General features: G+C 45.8%; 1 protein-coding gene across 5 annotated transcripts in view; it reads left to right on the top strand.

The window, feature by feature from the left end:
* The window catches only part of LOC115169838 (ephrin type-B receptor 1), a 394,957-nt gene that overhangs the window by 281,929 nt on the left and 99,430 nt on the right, over window positions 1–13,598 (top strand). For all 5 annotated transcript variants that reach the window (XM_029725852.1, XM_029725850.1, XM_029725847.1 and 2 more), the window contains one exon: window positions 9,823–9,947. In XM_029725852.1, coding sequence (XP_029581712.1) covers window positions 9,823–9,947 — 125 coding nt within the window. The remainder of the gene's footprint in view (window positions 1–9,822; window positions 9,948–13,598) is intronic.

Genomic DNA, 13,598 nt, shown 5'->3' with positions numbered 1-13,598 from the left:
GCATGGTTGATAGCAGAGCTTTGGCGCTATGGAAAAGTGAAAGTTGAAGTTGTGAACACTCCAGTTTGTGCATAAGCTAACGCATTTTGATGAGCTTAAGTGAATAGCTCATAAAAAGTCTTCTTTCGATACATACACCTAAATCATTGTACATTTTTCCAATATTTGATTATAACATTTCAGGGGCGCAACTTTGGTTTTAGATGTGGGGGGGGACATATATAGTTGTTTTTATCTTGTCGGATAAACACTACAGACAGCCTACCTGACTGCTCGGAGGCGTCCCCATGGTCCTAAAGCACACCGTTGCCTCGTTTTGTATCACATTCCAATTATGAAACTGGGTGGACATGTTCCCACCGTCCCCAGTAAAAGTTACGCCCCTGCAACATTTGATTACAACAACCTCCAAGAAAATAACGACTAAGTACACACTTTCTCTTAGAACGCGAAATAGAGCGGAGAAGGGAGCGGTCTCTTTCTCTCTCTCTCTCTCTCTCTCTCTCATGGCCCTTTGAGTCGTCAAGGCTGACAGTGAAATGAGGCAGGGAAATGAGAAAGGTAAATAAATTGCTCTGATTATCATGGTGGCCTAATGGCTTCTGATTGTCCCGTTTGACAGGAGAAATACGCCCTACTTGACAGATAGATGTAGGGAAGAAGAGGTGACTGGCTGTAATGGGGTCTGCCCATGCCCAGCCCTAGGAGACTCTTTGTGGTGCTGCTGCTTCTGACAGGAGGGTTTTCATAGGCAGGCAGGAGGCTAGACCAATGCGCCGGACGTGGTTATTGGCTGTCTGGGAGGAGACAGAAGGAAGGATCGAAGGATCATTTGGGGAGAAAACTTTGTGAGGAGGGCAGTGAAAGAGTGAAAGACGGAAAGTCTGGGGAAGTTATTCTTAGCCACACTTACTTGTGCAAACTGGACTGAACTTCCAAACAGTTCAAAAGGACACAAACATGTTTGCAATCGGTGTCCCATCCACGGGACGGTTGAGCTAACGTAGGCTAATGCGATTAGCATGAGGTTGTAAGTAACAAGAACATTTCCCAGGACATAGACATATCTCTACACAGCTCAGGTTATTTACACCTTCTCTCTACACAGCTCAGGTTATTTACACCTCTCTACACAGCTCAGGTTATTTACACCTCTCTACACAGCTCAGGTTATTTACACCTTCTCTCTACACAGCTCAGGTTATTTACACCTCTCTACACAGCTCAGGTTATTTACACCTCTCTACACAGCTCAGGTTATTTACACTTTCTCTCTACACAGCTCAGGTTATTTACACCTTCTCTCTACACAGCTCAGGTTATTTACACCTCTCTACACAGCCCAGGTTATTTACACTTTCTCTCTACACAGCTCAGGTTATTTACACCTTCTCTCTACACAGCTCAGGTTATTTACACCTCTCTACACAGCCCAGGTTATTTACACCTTCTCTCTACACAGCTCAGGTTATTTACACCTCTCTACACAGCTCAGGTTATTTACACCTCTCTACACAGCTCAGGTTATTTCCACTTTCTCTCTACACAGCTCAGGTTATTTCCACTTTCTCTCTACACAGCTCAGGTTATTTCCACTTTCTCTCTACACAGCTCAGGTTATTTCCACTTTCTCTCTACACAGCTCAGGTTATTTACACCTCTCTACACAGCTCAGGTTATTTACACTTTCTCTCTACACAGCTCAGGTTATTTACACCTTCTCTCTACACAGCTCAGGTTATTTACACCTCTACACAGCCCAGGTTATTTACACTTTCTCTCTACACAGCTCAGGTTATTTACACCTTCTCTCTACACAGCTCAGGTTATTTACACCTCTCTACACAGCCCAGGTTATTTACACTTTCTCTCTACACAGCTCAGGTTATTTCCACTTTCTCTCTACACAGCTCAGGTTATTTCCACTTTCTCTCTACACAGCTCAGGTTATTTACACCTCTCTACACAGCTCAGGTTATTTACACTTTCTCTCTACACAGCTCAGGTTATTTACACCTTCTCTCTACACAGCTCAGGTTATTTACACCTCTCTACACAGCCCAGGTTATTTACACCTCTCTACACAGCTCAGGTTATTTACACCTTCTCTCTACACAGCTCAGGTTATTTACACCTCTCTACACAGCCCAGGTTATTTACACTTTCTCTCTACACAGCTCAGGTTATTTCCACTTTCTCTCTACACAGCTCAGGTTATTTACACCTCTCTACACAGCTCAGGTTATTTACACCTCTCTACACAGCTCAGGTTATTTACACCTCTCTCTCTACACAGTCCAGATTTAGTCATCTTAATCTCTGTACAGTCAAACGCGGCCATGTTATGTTTTCTTCAGGACCATTATGCTTTAATGTACTTAGGAACACACAGTGTACAGACCTAAGGGTGTGCGGTACATGTTAAATATCTACTGTATTAAGGTTAATGCATACAAGGGTCATTTCAGTCGAGAATGTAAACCAATAGTGTAAAAAAGGTATTAGTTGAACAAAAGGTAAGTAAAGAAATAAAAACAACAGTAAAAAAGACAGTGAAAAATTACAGCAGCGAGGCTATATACAGTAAAGAGGCTATAAAAGTAGCGAGGCTACATACAGACACCGGTTAGTCAGGCTGATTGAGGTAGTATGTACATGTAGATATGGTTAAAGTGACTATGCATATATGATGAACAGAGAGTAGCAGTAGCGTAAAAGAGGGGTTGTGGGTGGTGGGTGACGGGACACAATGCAGATAGCCCGGTTAGCCAATATGCGGGAGCACTGGTTGGTCGGGCCAATTGAGGTAGTATGTACATGAATGTATAGTTAAAGTGCCTATGCATATTTTATAAACAGAGAGTAGCAGCAGCGTAAAAGAGGGGTTGGGGGGGTCACACAATGTAGATAGTCCGGGTAGCCATTTGATTACCTTTTCAGGAGTCTTATGGCTTGGGATTAAAAACTGTTGAGAAGCCTTTTTGTCCTAGACTTGGCACTCCGGTACCGCTTGCCATGCGGTAGTAGAGAGAACAGTCTATGACTGGGGTGGGTGGGGTCTTTGACAATTTTCAGGGCCTTCCTCTGACACCGCCTGGTGTAGAGGTCTACCCTCTGTAGTGCCTTGCAGTTGGAGGCCGAGCAATTGCCGTACCAGGCAGTGATGCAACCAGTCAGGATGCTCTCGATGTTGCAGCTGTGGAACCTTTTGAGGATCTCAGGACCCATGCCAAATCTTTTCAGTCTCCTGAGGGGGAATAGGCTTTGTCGTGTCCTCTTCACGACTGTCTTGGTGTGTTTGGACCATTCTAGTTTGTTGGTGATGGAACTTGAAGCTCTCAACCTGCTCCACTACAGCCCAGTCGATGAGAATGGGGGCGTGCTCGGTCCCCTTTTTCCTGTAGTCCATAATCATCTCCTTAGTCTTGGTTACGCTGAGGGATAGGTTGTTATTCTGGCACCACCCGGCCAGGTCCTCCTCCCAGTCCAGTGAAACTCATTTTAGAAGTAGTCCCAAAATTCCCACAGAAATGCAAACATCTCTATCTCTTCCATCCTGCAGCCTTCATGGGCATGTGGAAACCAGCGAAACCCAGCAAGTTCACCAAAACAGTCTGTGATTCTATACAGTCCTCCCAGATGCAGTCAGGTCCAAATCTAAACAACCAAAATATATCAAAGAGATTTGAGCCTCCGACGTTACTAAAACCAGAGGGATGTGAGGGGGACCACACCAAGGCCCGTTTGGATCCCTACTCATTATGTTTTGTGTTTACGTGCTTTGAGTGCATTAAGTCTTTCCAGGTGTTGGTGTTGGTGTACACGTGTTGTTTTAGACTAGGAACACATGAAGACACACAGCCATAGTTGACGAGGTGCAGGCTAAATGGGTGAAAAGACCAAGGTTTAGGAGCTCATTCACAGCCTGCCCTACCCTGTGCTGGACATACACACTCACAGCTCAGGTTATTTACACCTTCTTTCTTCACAGCCCAGGTTTAGTCACAGCCTAGGTTTAGTTGTGCGCTCTATACGACTCTCTTGTATTTATTGAATCGCTTATTCATTTTCTCGTTCCTTTTGTTTGTGAGTCCATTGCTTAGTTCATTCATCCAGTCAGTCAGTCAGTCAGCCAGTCAGACAGTCAATAAATCCTTTGTGTATCATAGAGTTTACAACTTTCTTCATAATTATCTACATGGGCTGTTGCTTTTTCTCACTGCCTCAATTCACAGCACTGACTGACTATAAGAGAGCATAGAAAAGCTTCATGTCAAACCATTTCATCATCCTCTACTCCTCTCCAGGGCTGGCTGAAGGTGCCATTTTGTTTCATTTGATGCCAGTTTCTCATAAATGTTGTAACTTGTCCCTTGAACCCAGAAACTGGCAGCTAGCTGGAGGCGATCGAAGGAGAATGGCTCTGAATGCTACTGAGCTCCTTAAACCTCAAGATGTCTTTATCTAGTGTCTGAAGTACAACAGAGAAAAAGGAATCTTGTAAACCGAAAGACAAGCTTGTCTTCCTTAATTATTTTCATTACAGTCTTTGCCACTAAATCTCTCCTCAGGCTATCAAAGATAATTCCATGTTCCAGTTAACTCTAGAACAGCCAGGACATGACACATTCAAGAATGCGCCAATAACGCCTGTTTTACGTCTGCAATTCAAGAGTGGTGGCGCTACTGGAGGGATTTGAAAAATCGTTAATTGGTTCCCTGACAGAAACTCTTGGAAATGCAGCACAGAACAGGACACAGAAAGGAACAGAACTAGAGCAGTGCAGAACAGAACAGGACAGCACAGCACAGAACACTGGAGAACTGAAACTTCCCTATGATCTGTGAGGTCCATTACCATGTAGTCACGACTGGGCAGTCCTTCTGAGTTACTGCTAGTAGGGAGGCAGTGATCAACAGCATGCCTAGAGGTGAGAGAAAGAGATGGGAAGAGGAAAAGAGAGAGTGATGGATAGAGAGAGAGCGGGAGAGAGAGTTTTAGAGAGAGAGAGGGAAGAGATTGAGAGAGAGAGAGAGAGAAAAAGGGAAGAGATTGAGAGCGAGAGAGGGAAGTGATTGAGAGAGAGAGAGATACAGAGAGAAAGGGAAGAGATTGAGATTGAGAGAGAAAGAAAAAAAGAAAGAGCCAGAGAGCGAGAAAGGGAGAGGGAGAGACTGTGAGAGCCTGTTACCCCTCATCTGAATAGAACAGAGGCCCCTATTAGATGACTATGGTGTGGTGGTGCTGTGTCTTTAAGGAGAAAACCACAATTAGACTGTTCTATGAGGGAATGGGCCTTGGACCACTGGTCAGCTGACCAATTACTGGGGCGTTTCCGACCAATCGTTGAACTGGGAATTAGTCAAGCATACCGGGAACGTCCAGCTGGGAATTGAGGGATGGACGCCCTGTGGAATGTGGATTGTGGAATGTGAAATGTATTACGCTTATCCTGGGAAGATCTAAATGAGGGAGTTGATGCAAAGGGAGAATGGGAAGAGGTCACACAAAACTATTCATGTTATTTTCTGGGGGGGGGGGGGGGGGGGGGGGGGGTGATAATGATAATGAATGAGCTTTCCGTCCCTTATGTAATAGATGTGGAATAGATGTGATGCAGTGGAGGCTGGTGACTTGAAAAATGTCTGAGGATGGGAGACACATGGTATAGGCTGTCATTGTAAATAAAAATGTGTTCTTAACTGACTTGCCTAGTTAAATAAAGGTTAAATTAAAACATTAAAAAAATCTAAAATAATATATTTTGTATAGTTTTATCTAAAAAACTTTTTTAGTGTTTCACAATTTGTATTTTCATGAAATTTCACTGAAGAGGATGGTCCTCCCCTTCCTCCTCTGAAGAGCCTCCACTGATGTGATGGCCCTGTGCTGTAGTGTGGAGTTAAAGAGTCGTAGATGTGTAATGTGATGGCCTTGTGTTAGAGTAGCAGTTTGCAGATAACCCCCCCTACTGCTCTCTCTCTCTCTCTCTCCCTCTCTCTCTCTCTCTCTCTCTCTCTCTCTCGCTCGCTAGGGTCACTGGGAGGGTTGACTTTGATTAATGTTAAGCCGAGTGTTGCATTTAAAGCTGGGGGCAGCCAGTTGGGCCAGATAAAAGTAGAACAGAGGAGCAAGGGAAGGGAGAGGGATGTAGGATGGGGGTAGGAGAGAAGTGCAGGGGACAGCCACCAATCACTGTCATCGCTGGTGTCCCCTGGTAACGATGGGGACGCGTTTTGGCTTCAGCGGGCTTGACCCTTGACCTGCAGCCAGGTACTGACAGTCCAGATACAAAAACAGGCTCATTACAAACAGGGCACTAACACACATAAGCCTTCCAAACGAGGACTAGGCAAACTTTTTATCCATGAGTTGCAGAAGTGCTATGACAATTTAATTGTGACTTTTAGGCAGGGGGTACAGTATATCGTACTTCTGTGTGTGTGTGGAGATTTTTAAATGGAAATGTTTAACGCAGCAGCACAACCATGGGCATACACACTCACTCATCCAATCAGTGAGACATGCTGAAACCGTGTAGAATTACAAATATCTGCCTTGTCTTACTATAATTGGCCAAACTGTGTCTGTCTGGTTAAATACATGAGTCTGGGTCTTAGTTTCTGTCCCAAATGGCACACTTTTCCCTATACAATGCACAAGTTTTGAACAGAGCGCTATGGGCTGTGGTCAAAAGTAGTGCACTTTGTCGACAATATGGTTCCATTTGGGACGCACGCTCAGGCTGTTAGACTGGGGTCTGGTTCTGGAATACACACTCCCTTCTGCTACCCCCTTCCGATGCTCCGAGTGCAGGGAAGACAACAGCAGCGTTGGGGCCTACTGGGGCTGTCAGTAACACTGTGTGCTGTGCTGTGCTGTGCCCAGGGCCGGTAATTGATAACGTGGCCCAGCAGAGCTCTGGGCACTGGAGCATGTGGCAGCCAGAGAGGAGAGGCTGAGCTATACCAAGGTGAGACTGGGTAGGATGAGAGTGCGTGGGCTGAAACCGAGAGAGGGAGGCAGGTGGAGTGGAGGGGGGTTGAGTTGATTGGCTGGGGGTTATTTGGGGATTTTGGGAGCTGGAGTGTGAATAAAGTTTGGTGTGTTTACGAAAAGTGTGTGTGTGTGTGGGGGGGGGGAGGTCGCAGGGTGTGTGTATAGTAGTGTGTGGTAGAATGAGGTGATGGAGGGGTTTATTTCCACAAAATAGAGTATGTATAGACATACTGTATCTGGCAGTCTGTCAGTATGTTTTGGGGTCAGACTAATGAGCCTCCATCTCTCAGCCTTCCACACAGAGATCCAAAAATGCACTCAACTACAGTATATACTAACATCATTCGCCTGTATCATGGTTTTTTATTTAACTAGGCAAGTCAGTTAAGAACAAATTCTTATTTACAATGACGGCCTACCCTGGCCAAACCCGGACGACGCTGGGCCAATTGTGCGCCGCCCTATGGGACTCCCAATCACAGCCAGATGTGATACAGCCTGGATCCGAACCAGGGATTGTAGTGGCGCCTCTTGCACTGAGATGCAGTGCCTTAGACAGCTGTACCACTCCGGAACTAAATTACATCAACAGAAAATATACTTAGTGATAGAATATGGAGAACCGAAATATCTGAAATACGTAAGCGAAAAAAAGAAATAACTTTTCCATTACAAATGTAGACATAGAGGACAGAGAAAAGCCGACCCCCAATATAATTTGGGATGCCTTTAAGATGTGCATTAGGGGAATAATAATCTCATACTCAGTAAAAATTCAATCTGAGTTAGAAATTACAATTAAACACTATTTCAGTGTTTAATTTAAAAAATATTTACATAGAAAAGAAGAAAATAAAATGTCTGTAATATGTTATTTCACTTTTGAAGAGAGCCAACACCTACAGGTTAAACTGAAATAAAGCATAGTATTTAATGGCAAATAAACCTGGTAGACACCTTGCAGCTCTCACATAACGAATACACTCAAAACCAGTTATAATTTAAAAGATTAGGATACAAACGCTTTAATAAGAAACAACAATGCTATTAATAACATTTTTTTTTAAATGATATGAAAATCTATATAAATCAGAATGAAATAACATTTGGTCTGATCCTACAGCTTTCTTACACTCAATTACCATGAAGCAACTGTAGGCTGATAGAAAACAATTGCGGAGAAAGCACCAGGGATGGACGGCTTTCCCAGATCATTTTTTGTATATTCTGGGTCAAAGTAGCTCCCCTATTTACTCTAATGACAATACAAATGTGCTTCCGAGTTCCAAGTATCAAACAGCTATTTCAGTTGTATTAGAACCAGGGAAATCAGGATAGTCCCCTGCAGATTACAGTCCCAGAAGTTTAATAAATTGCGGCAATAAAATAATATCAAAACTCATAAGCAACAGAATGGCAAAAGTCTTACCAGACTTAATACATATTAATAAAACGAGGTTTATTAAAAATAGACACTTACAAACAAATACAAGAACATGTTTCAGTTTAATACTATACGCTAAAAAACAAGATGTAGATTTATCAATAATGGCTGTTGATGCCGAAAAGGCTTTCGACCGTCTTGAGTGACCTTTTCTAAGTATTCTAATTCCTAATTCTATGCTTCCATATACTCCTGGAATGGATACTGCGAAAGATAAGCAAAGAGCAAAGAGAGGGGGTGAGAATTCCCTTTCCTCCATACACTGAAGGTAACGTATTTCTCCTGTCCAATCAGGGCTAAATTCACACAGACACGCACATTCATGCTACACTCACATCACAATTGCTGCAACCAGAGTCATATTTACTATTACTAATACACAACAATACTGCACAATTTAAACACTTTCTATGATACATTGGACTATACATTGGACTATACATTAAATGTACAGTGACAATACAGTAAATGTATAGTCCAATGTATCAGAGAAAGTGTTTACATGTTTGCCTTCCTGTATTATATTTATGCTAAAAAAATATATTTATTCTACTGAGCCATTTACTTGATGTTTGTATTCTTATCTTTTTGTTGCATTGTCAAGGAGTAACCTTGAAGTAAGCATTTCGTTGGATGGTGTATACCATGTATATCCTGTACATACGACTAATAAAACTTGACACTAAACGCTTGTCTTCGCCGATCACAGTCTCCGCCCCAACCACCCCTTCCTCTGCTAGCCCAGTAAGACAGGAACAAGGAATGATAATAAAGAGATGATAGCACGGAGGACAAAAGCAAGGGAATGAAGGGGAAATTGCTGGGGCATTGGGTTAATTCAGAGCCCATATGTGTGCACTCAGGTGTGCTGTGTCTGAATGGGAGAGAGAGCAGAGAGAGAGAGAGCATAAGAGAATAGGCCCACACTGTGCACCCAGGTCGAAACCATTACAAAGAGATGGGATGGAGTTTTATTCCAAAGGGCAGTTTCTTATCCAGAAAAGAATTTAACACTTCATATGGTCCAGGTCTTTGTGCTGCATTAGGTACTGATTTTATTCAGACCCAATGTAGATTGTTACCTTACTGTATCGGAGGCGGAGACCCGCACAAAGAGAGAGAAATGGGGACCTTGAAAAGTGAGGACGTTTTTAAAGATGTGTTTGCTGCCCCATGACAGCTCTGACTGCAGATTGTTACCGGCTTGACTTTTGTCTGATAATTTTTTATGTGTTACATTGTGTTAACTTTGTGTGTAACTTTCATTGCCACTTTCTTGCATCGTTCAGGCTGTTACAAGGCATAGAGAAGCCATTTTGGTTTCCCATACAGAGTGGTTGTTAAACTTCCTATTTCTCTTCCTGTTTCCTGTTTGCAGCCCCCTCGATCGTACCCATCATGCACCAGGTGAGCTCCACCATGAAGAGCTTCACGTTGTCATGGCCACAGCCCGAACAGCCCAACGGAATCATCTTGGACTACGAGCTACGCTTCTATGAGAAGGTAGACTCTGTGTGTGTGTGTGTGTGTGTGTGTGTGTGTGTGTGTGTGTGTGTGTGTGTGTGTGTGTGTGTGTGTGTGTGTGTGTGCGTTTGTGTTTGTGTGTGTGTCTGTGCATGTGTGTACTGTATAAGGGTAAGTCTGCACACACATTCATCTGCTTTATACACTGTGTTTATCTGTATATGAATTGATACAAAAGATACGAAGAGAAGTTTCTTTTCTGTTCCGAAGTGAAATCCCCAACCCCCCTGGGCTGATAATGTCATCTCAGTTCCACCCCCAGTACACCTTTCCTTCCCACTGTTCTTTGGTTTCCCTGCCTTCCCTGTCGGATGAAGTGAATACCTTGACCTCCGCTGCATCTCGCTCCCCTCCCTAGTCCAACTGTGGTAATGCTATGCTTCTGGTGGGGCTAACATCGACCCGTCTACTGCCGTCTGCTCCTACACAATAGAACCTGCTTTAATAAGATACAAGAGCTGACCAGAGTGGCTATGGTAGCAGGTTTTATTGACCTGTAGGCTTTTCCCAAGTCCTCAGTCTACAGACATGATGATATAGAGCCTGAAGAAGACAGTCTAGAAAAGAGAAGGCAGTGTTTGTTTGAGATGTTGTTTGTGTACTTTAGGTGGTCAATAGGTTGGTCGGCTGGTTGGTGGGTTGGTCGGCTGGTTGGTGGGTTGGTCGGCTGGTTGGTGGGTTAGTAGGCTGGTTGGTGGGTTAGTAGGCTGGTTGGTGGGTTGGTCGGCTGGTTGGTGGGTTAGTAGGCTGGTTGGTGGGTTGGTCGGCTGGTTGGTGGGTTAGTAGGCTGGTTGGTGGGTTGGTCGTCTGGTTGGTGGGTTAGTAGGCTGGTTGGTGGGTTGGTCGTCTGGTTGATGGGTTGGTCGGCTGGTTGGTGGGTTAGTAGGCTGGTTGGTGGGTTGGTCGGCTGGTTGGTGGGTTAGTAGGCTGGTTGGTGGGTTGGTCGTCTGGTTGGTGGGTTAGTAGGCTGGTTGGTGGGTTGGTCGTCTGGTTGGTGGGTTGGTCGTCTGGTTGGTGGGTTAGTAGGCTGGTTATTGGGTGGGTTAGCCGGTTGATTGGTGGGTGGGTTAGTCGGTTGATTGGTGGGTGGGTTAGTCGGTTGGTTGGTGGGTTAGTCGGCTTTTTGGCGGGTTGGTCGGCTGGTTGGTGGGTTGGTTGCCTAGTTGGTGGGTTGGTCAGCTGGTTGGTGGGTTGGATGGTCACCTGGTTGGTTGATTGGTCAACTGGTTGGTTGGTCGATAGGGTGGTGTTTAGTCAGCTGGTTGAGGGGTTGCTCGGCTGGTTGGTAGTTGGTTTGGTCAGCTCTTTGGTGTGTTTGTTGGCTGGTTGGTGGGTAGTCAACTGGTTGGTGGGTTGATCAACTGGTTGGTTGGTTTGTTGATAGGTTAGTGGGTTGGCCGGCTGGTTGGTGGGTTGGTCGACTGGTTGGTGGGTGGGTTGGTCAACTGGCTGGTTGATTGGTCAAAAGGTTGGTGTGTTGGTTGCCTGGTTGGTGGGTTGGTCACCTGGTTGGTGGGTTGGTCACCTGGTTGGTGGGTTGGTCGCCTAGTTGGTGTATTGTTCAACTATTTGGTTGGTCAATAGGTTGGTAGTTGGGTTGGTCAACTGGTTGGTGGGTTAGTCAGCTGGTTGGTGGGTTAGTCGACTGGTTGGTGGGTTAGTCAGCTGGTTGGTGGGTTAGTCGACTGGTTGGTTGGTTGGTTGATAGGTTGGTGGGTTGGCCAGCTGGTTGATGGGTTGCTCGCCTGGTCGGTGGGTTGGTCAAACTGTTGGTTGATTGGTCAACAGGTTGGTGTGTTGGTCACCTGGTTGGTGTGTTGGTCGCCTGGTTGGTGGGTTGGTCGACTGGTTGCTGGGTTGGATGGCTGGTTGGTGGGTTTGTCGTCTGGTTGGTGGGTTGGTCAGCTGGTTGGTTGATAGGTTAAAGGGTCGGTTGGCTGGTTAGTTGGCTCGTTGGTGGATGGGTTAGTCGGCTGGTTGGTGGGTTGGTCGGCTGGTTGTTTGTTGGGTTGGTCAACTGGTTGGTTGATTGGTCAACGGGTTGGTGTGTTGGTCACCTGGATGGAGGATTGGTCAATAGGTTGGTGGGTTAGTCGGCTGGTTGATGTGTTAATTGGTTGGTTGGTGGGTGGGTTAGTCAGCTGGTTGGTGGGTTGGTTGGGTGGTTGGTAGGTAGGTAGGTAGGTGGGTGGGTTGGTTGACTGGTTGGTGGTTTAGTTGGCTGGTTGGTGGGGTAGTTGGCTGGTTGGTGGGTGGGTTGGGTTGGTTGGTTGGCTAGTTGGTGGGTTGGTCAACTGGTTGGTTGGTTGGTCAATAGGTTGGTGGGTTGGCCAGCTGGTTGATGGGTTACTTGCCTGGTTGGTGGGTTGGTCGTCTGGTTGGTGGGTTGGTCGTCTGGTTGGTGGGTTGGTCGCCTGGTTGGTGGGTTGGTCGGCTGGTTGGTGGGTGGGTTGGTCGCCTGTTTGGTGAGTTGGATGGCTGGTTGGTGGGTTAGTTGTTCGGCTGGTTTGTTCCTTGATTAATAGTTTGGTGGGTTAGTTAGCTGGTTGGTGGGTTGGTCGGCTCGTTGGTGGTTGATTGGCTGGTTGGTGGGGTTGGTAGTTGGTTGCCTGGTTGGTGAGTGGATCATCTGCTTGGTGGGCTGGTCGCCTAGGTGGTTCCTTGGTTGATAGGTTGTTGGGTTTTTCGGCTGGTCGGTGGGTCAGTCGGCTGGTTGGTGGGTTAGTTGGCTGGTTGGTGGGTTGGTCAGTTCATAGGCGGTTGATTGGCTGGTTGGTTGGTTTGCTGGTTGGTCGGTGGTTGGTGGGTGGGTTAGTTGGTTGGCTGGTTGGTGGGTGGGTTGGTCAGCTGTTTGGTGGGTTGGTCGGCTCATTGGTGGTTGATTGGCTGGTTGGTTGGTTGGTTGGTTTGCTGGTTGGTCGGCTGGTTGGTTGGTGGGTTAATTGGTTGGTGGATTGGTCGGCTGGTTGGTGTGTTGGTAAACTGGTTGGTTGATTGGTTGACAGGTTGGTGGGTTGGTAAACTGGTTGGTTGGTCGAAAGGTTGGTGGGTTGGTCGGCTGGGTGGTGGGTTAGTCAGCTGGTTGGTGGGTTAGATGGGTGGTTGGTGGGTTGGTGGGTTGGTCGATAGGATGGTGGGTTGGTCGATAGGATGGTGGGTTGGTCGATAGGATGGTGGGTTGGTCGATAGGATGATGGGTTGGTCGATAGGATGATGGGTTGCTCGATAGAATGGTGGGTTGGTCGATAGGATGGTCCGGTTGGTCGATAGGATGGTGGGTTGGTCGATAGGATGATGGGTTGGTCGATAGGATGATGGGTTGGTCGATAGGATGATGGGTTGGTCGATAGGATGATGGGTTGGTCGATAGGATGGTGGGTTGGTCGATAGGATGGTGGGTTGGTCAACTGGTTGATGGATTAGTCGGCTGGTTGGTGGGTTAGTCGGCTGGTTGGTGGGTTGGTTGGCTGGTTAGAAGCAGGTTTTAGCCTTTGAAATGTTACATTTTATATGATGTGTTCCATTTCTTAGATAAAATATTTGAATCTCTATGTTGAAGGTTTTCATAGCAGTCCAAATGTATCACATGGTATTTTACTTTCCAATCTTTATTTACAAAGATGTGTCATT

Source organism: Salmo trutta, chromosome 31 (assembly GCF_901001165.1).
Source record: "Salmo trutta chromosome 31, fSalTru1.1, whole genome shotgun sequence".
NCBI classification, from domain to species: domain Eukaryota; kingdom Metazoa; phylum Chordata; class Actinopteri; order Salmoniformes; family Salmonidae; genus Salmo; species Salmo trutta.
Note: the sequence above shows the minus strand (reverse complement) of the source record. Positions and strands in the feature narration are given on the sequence as shown.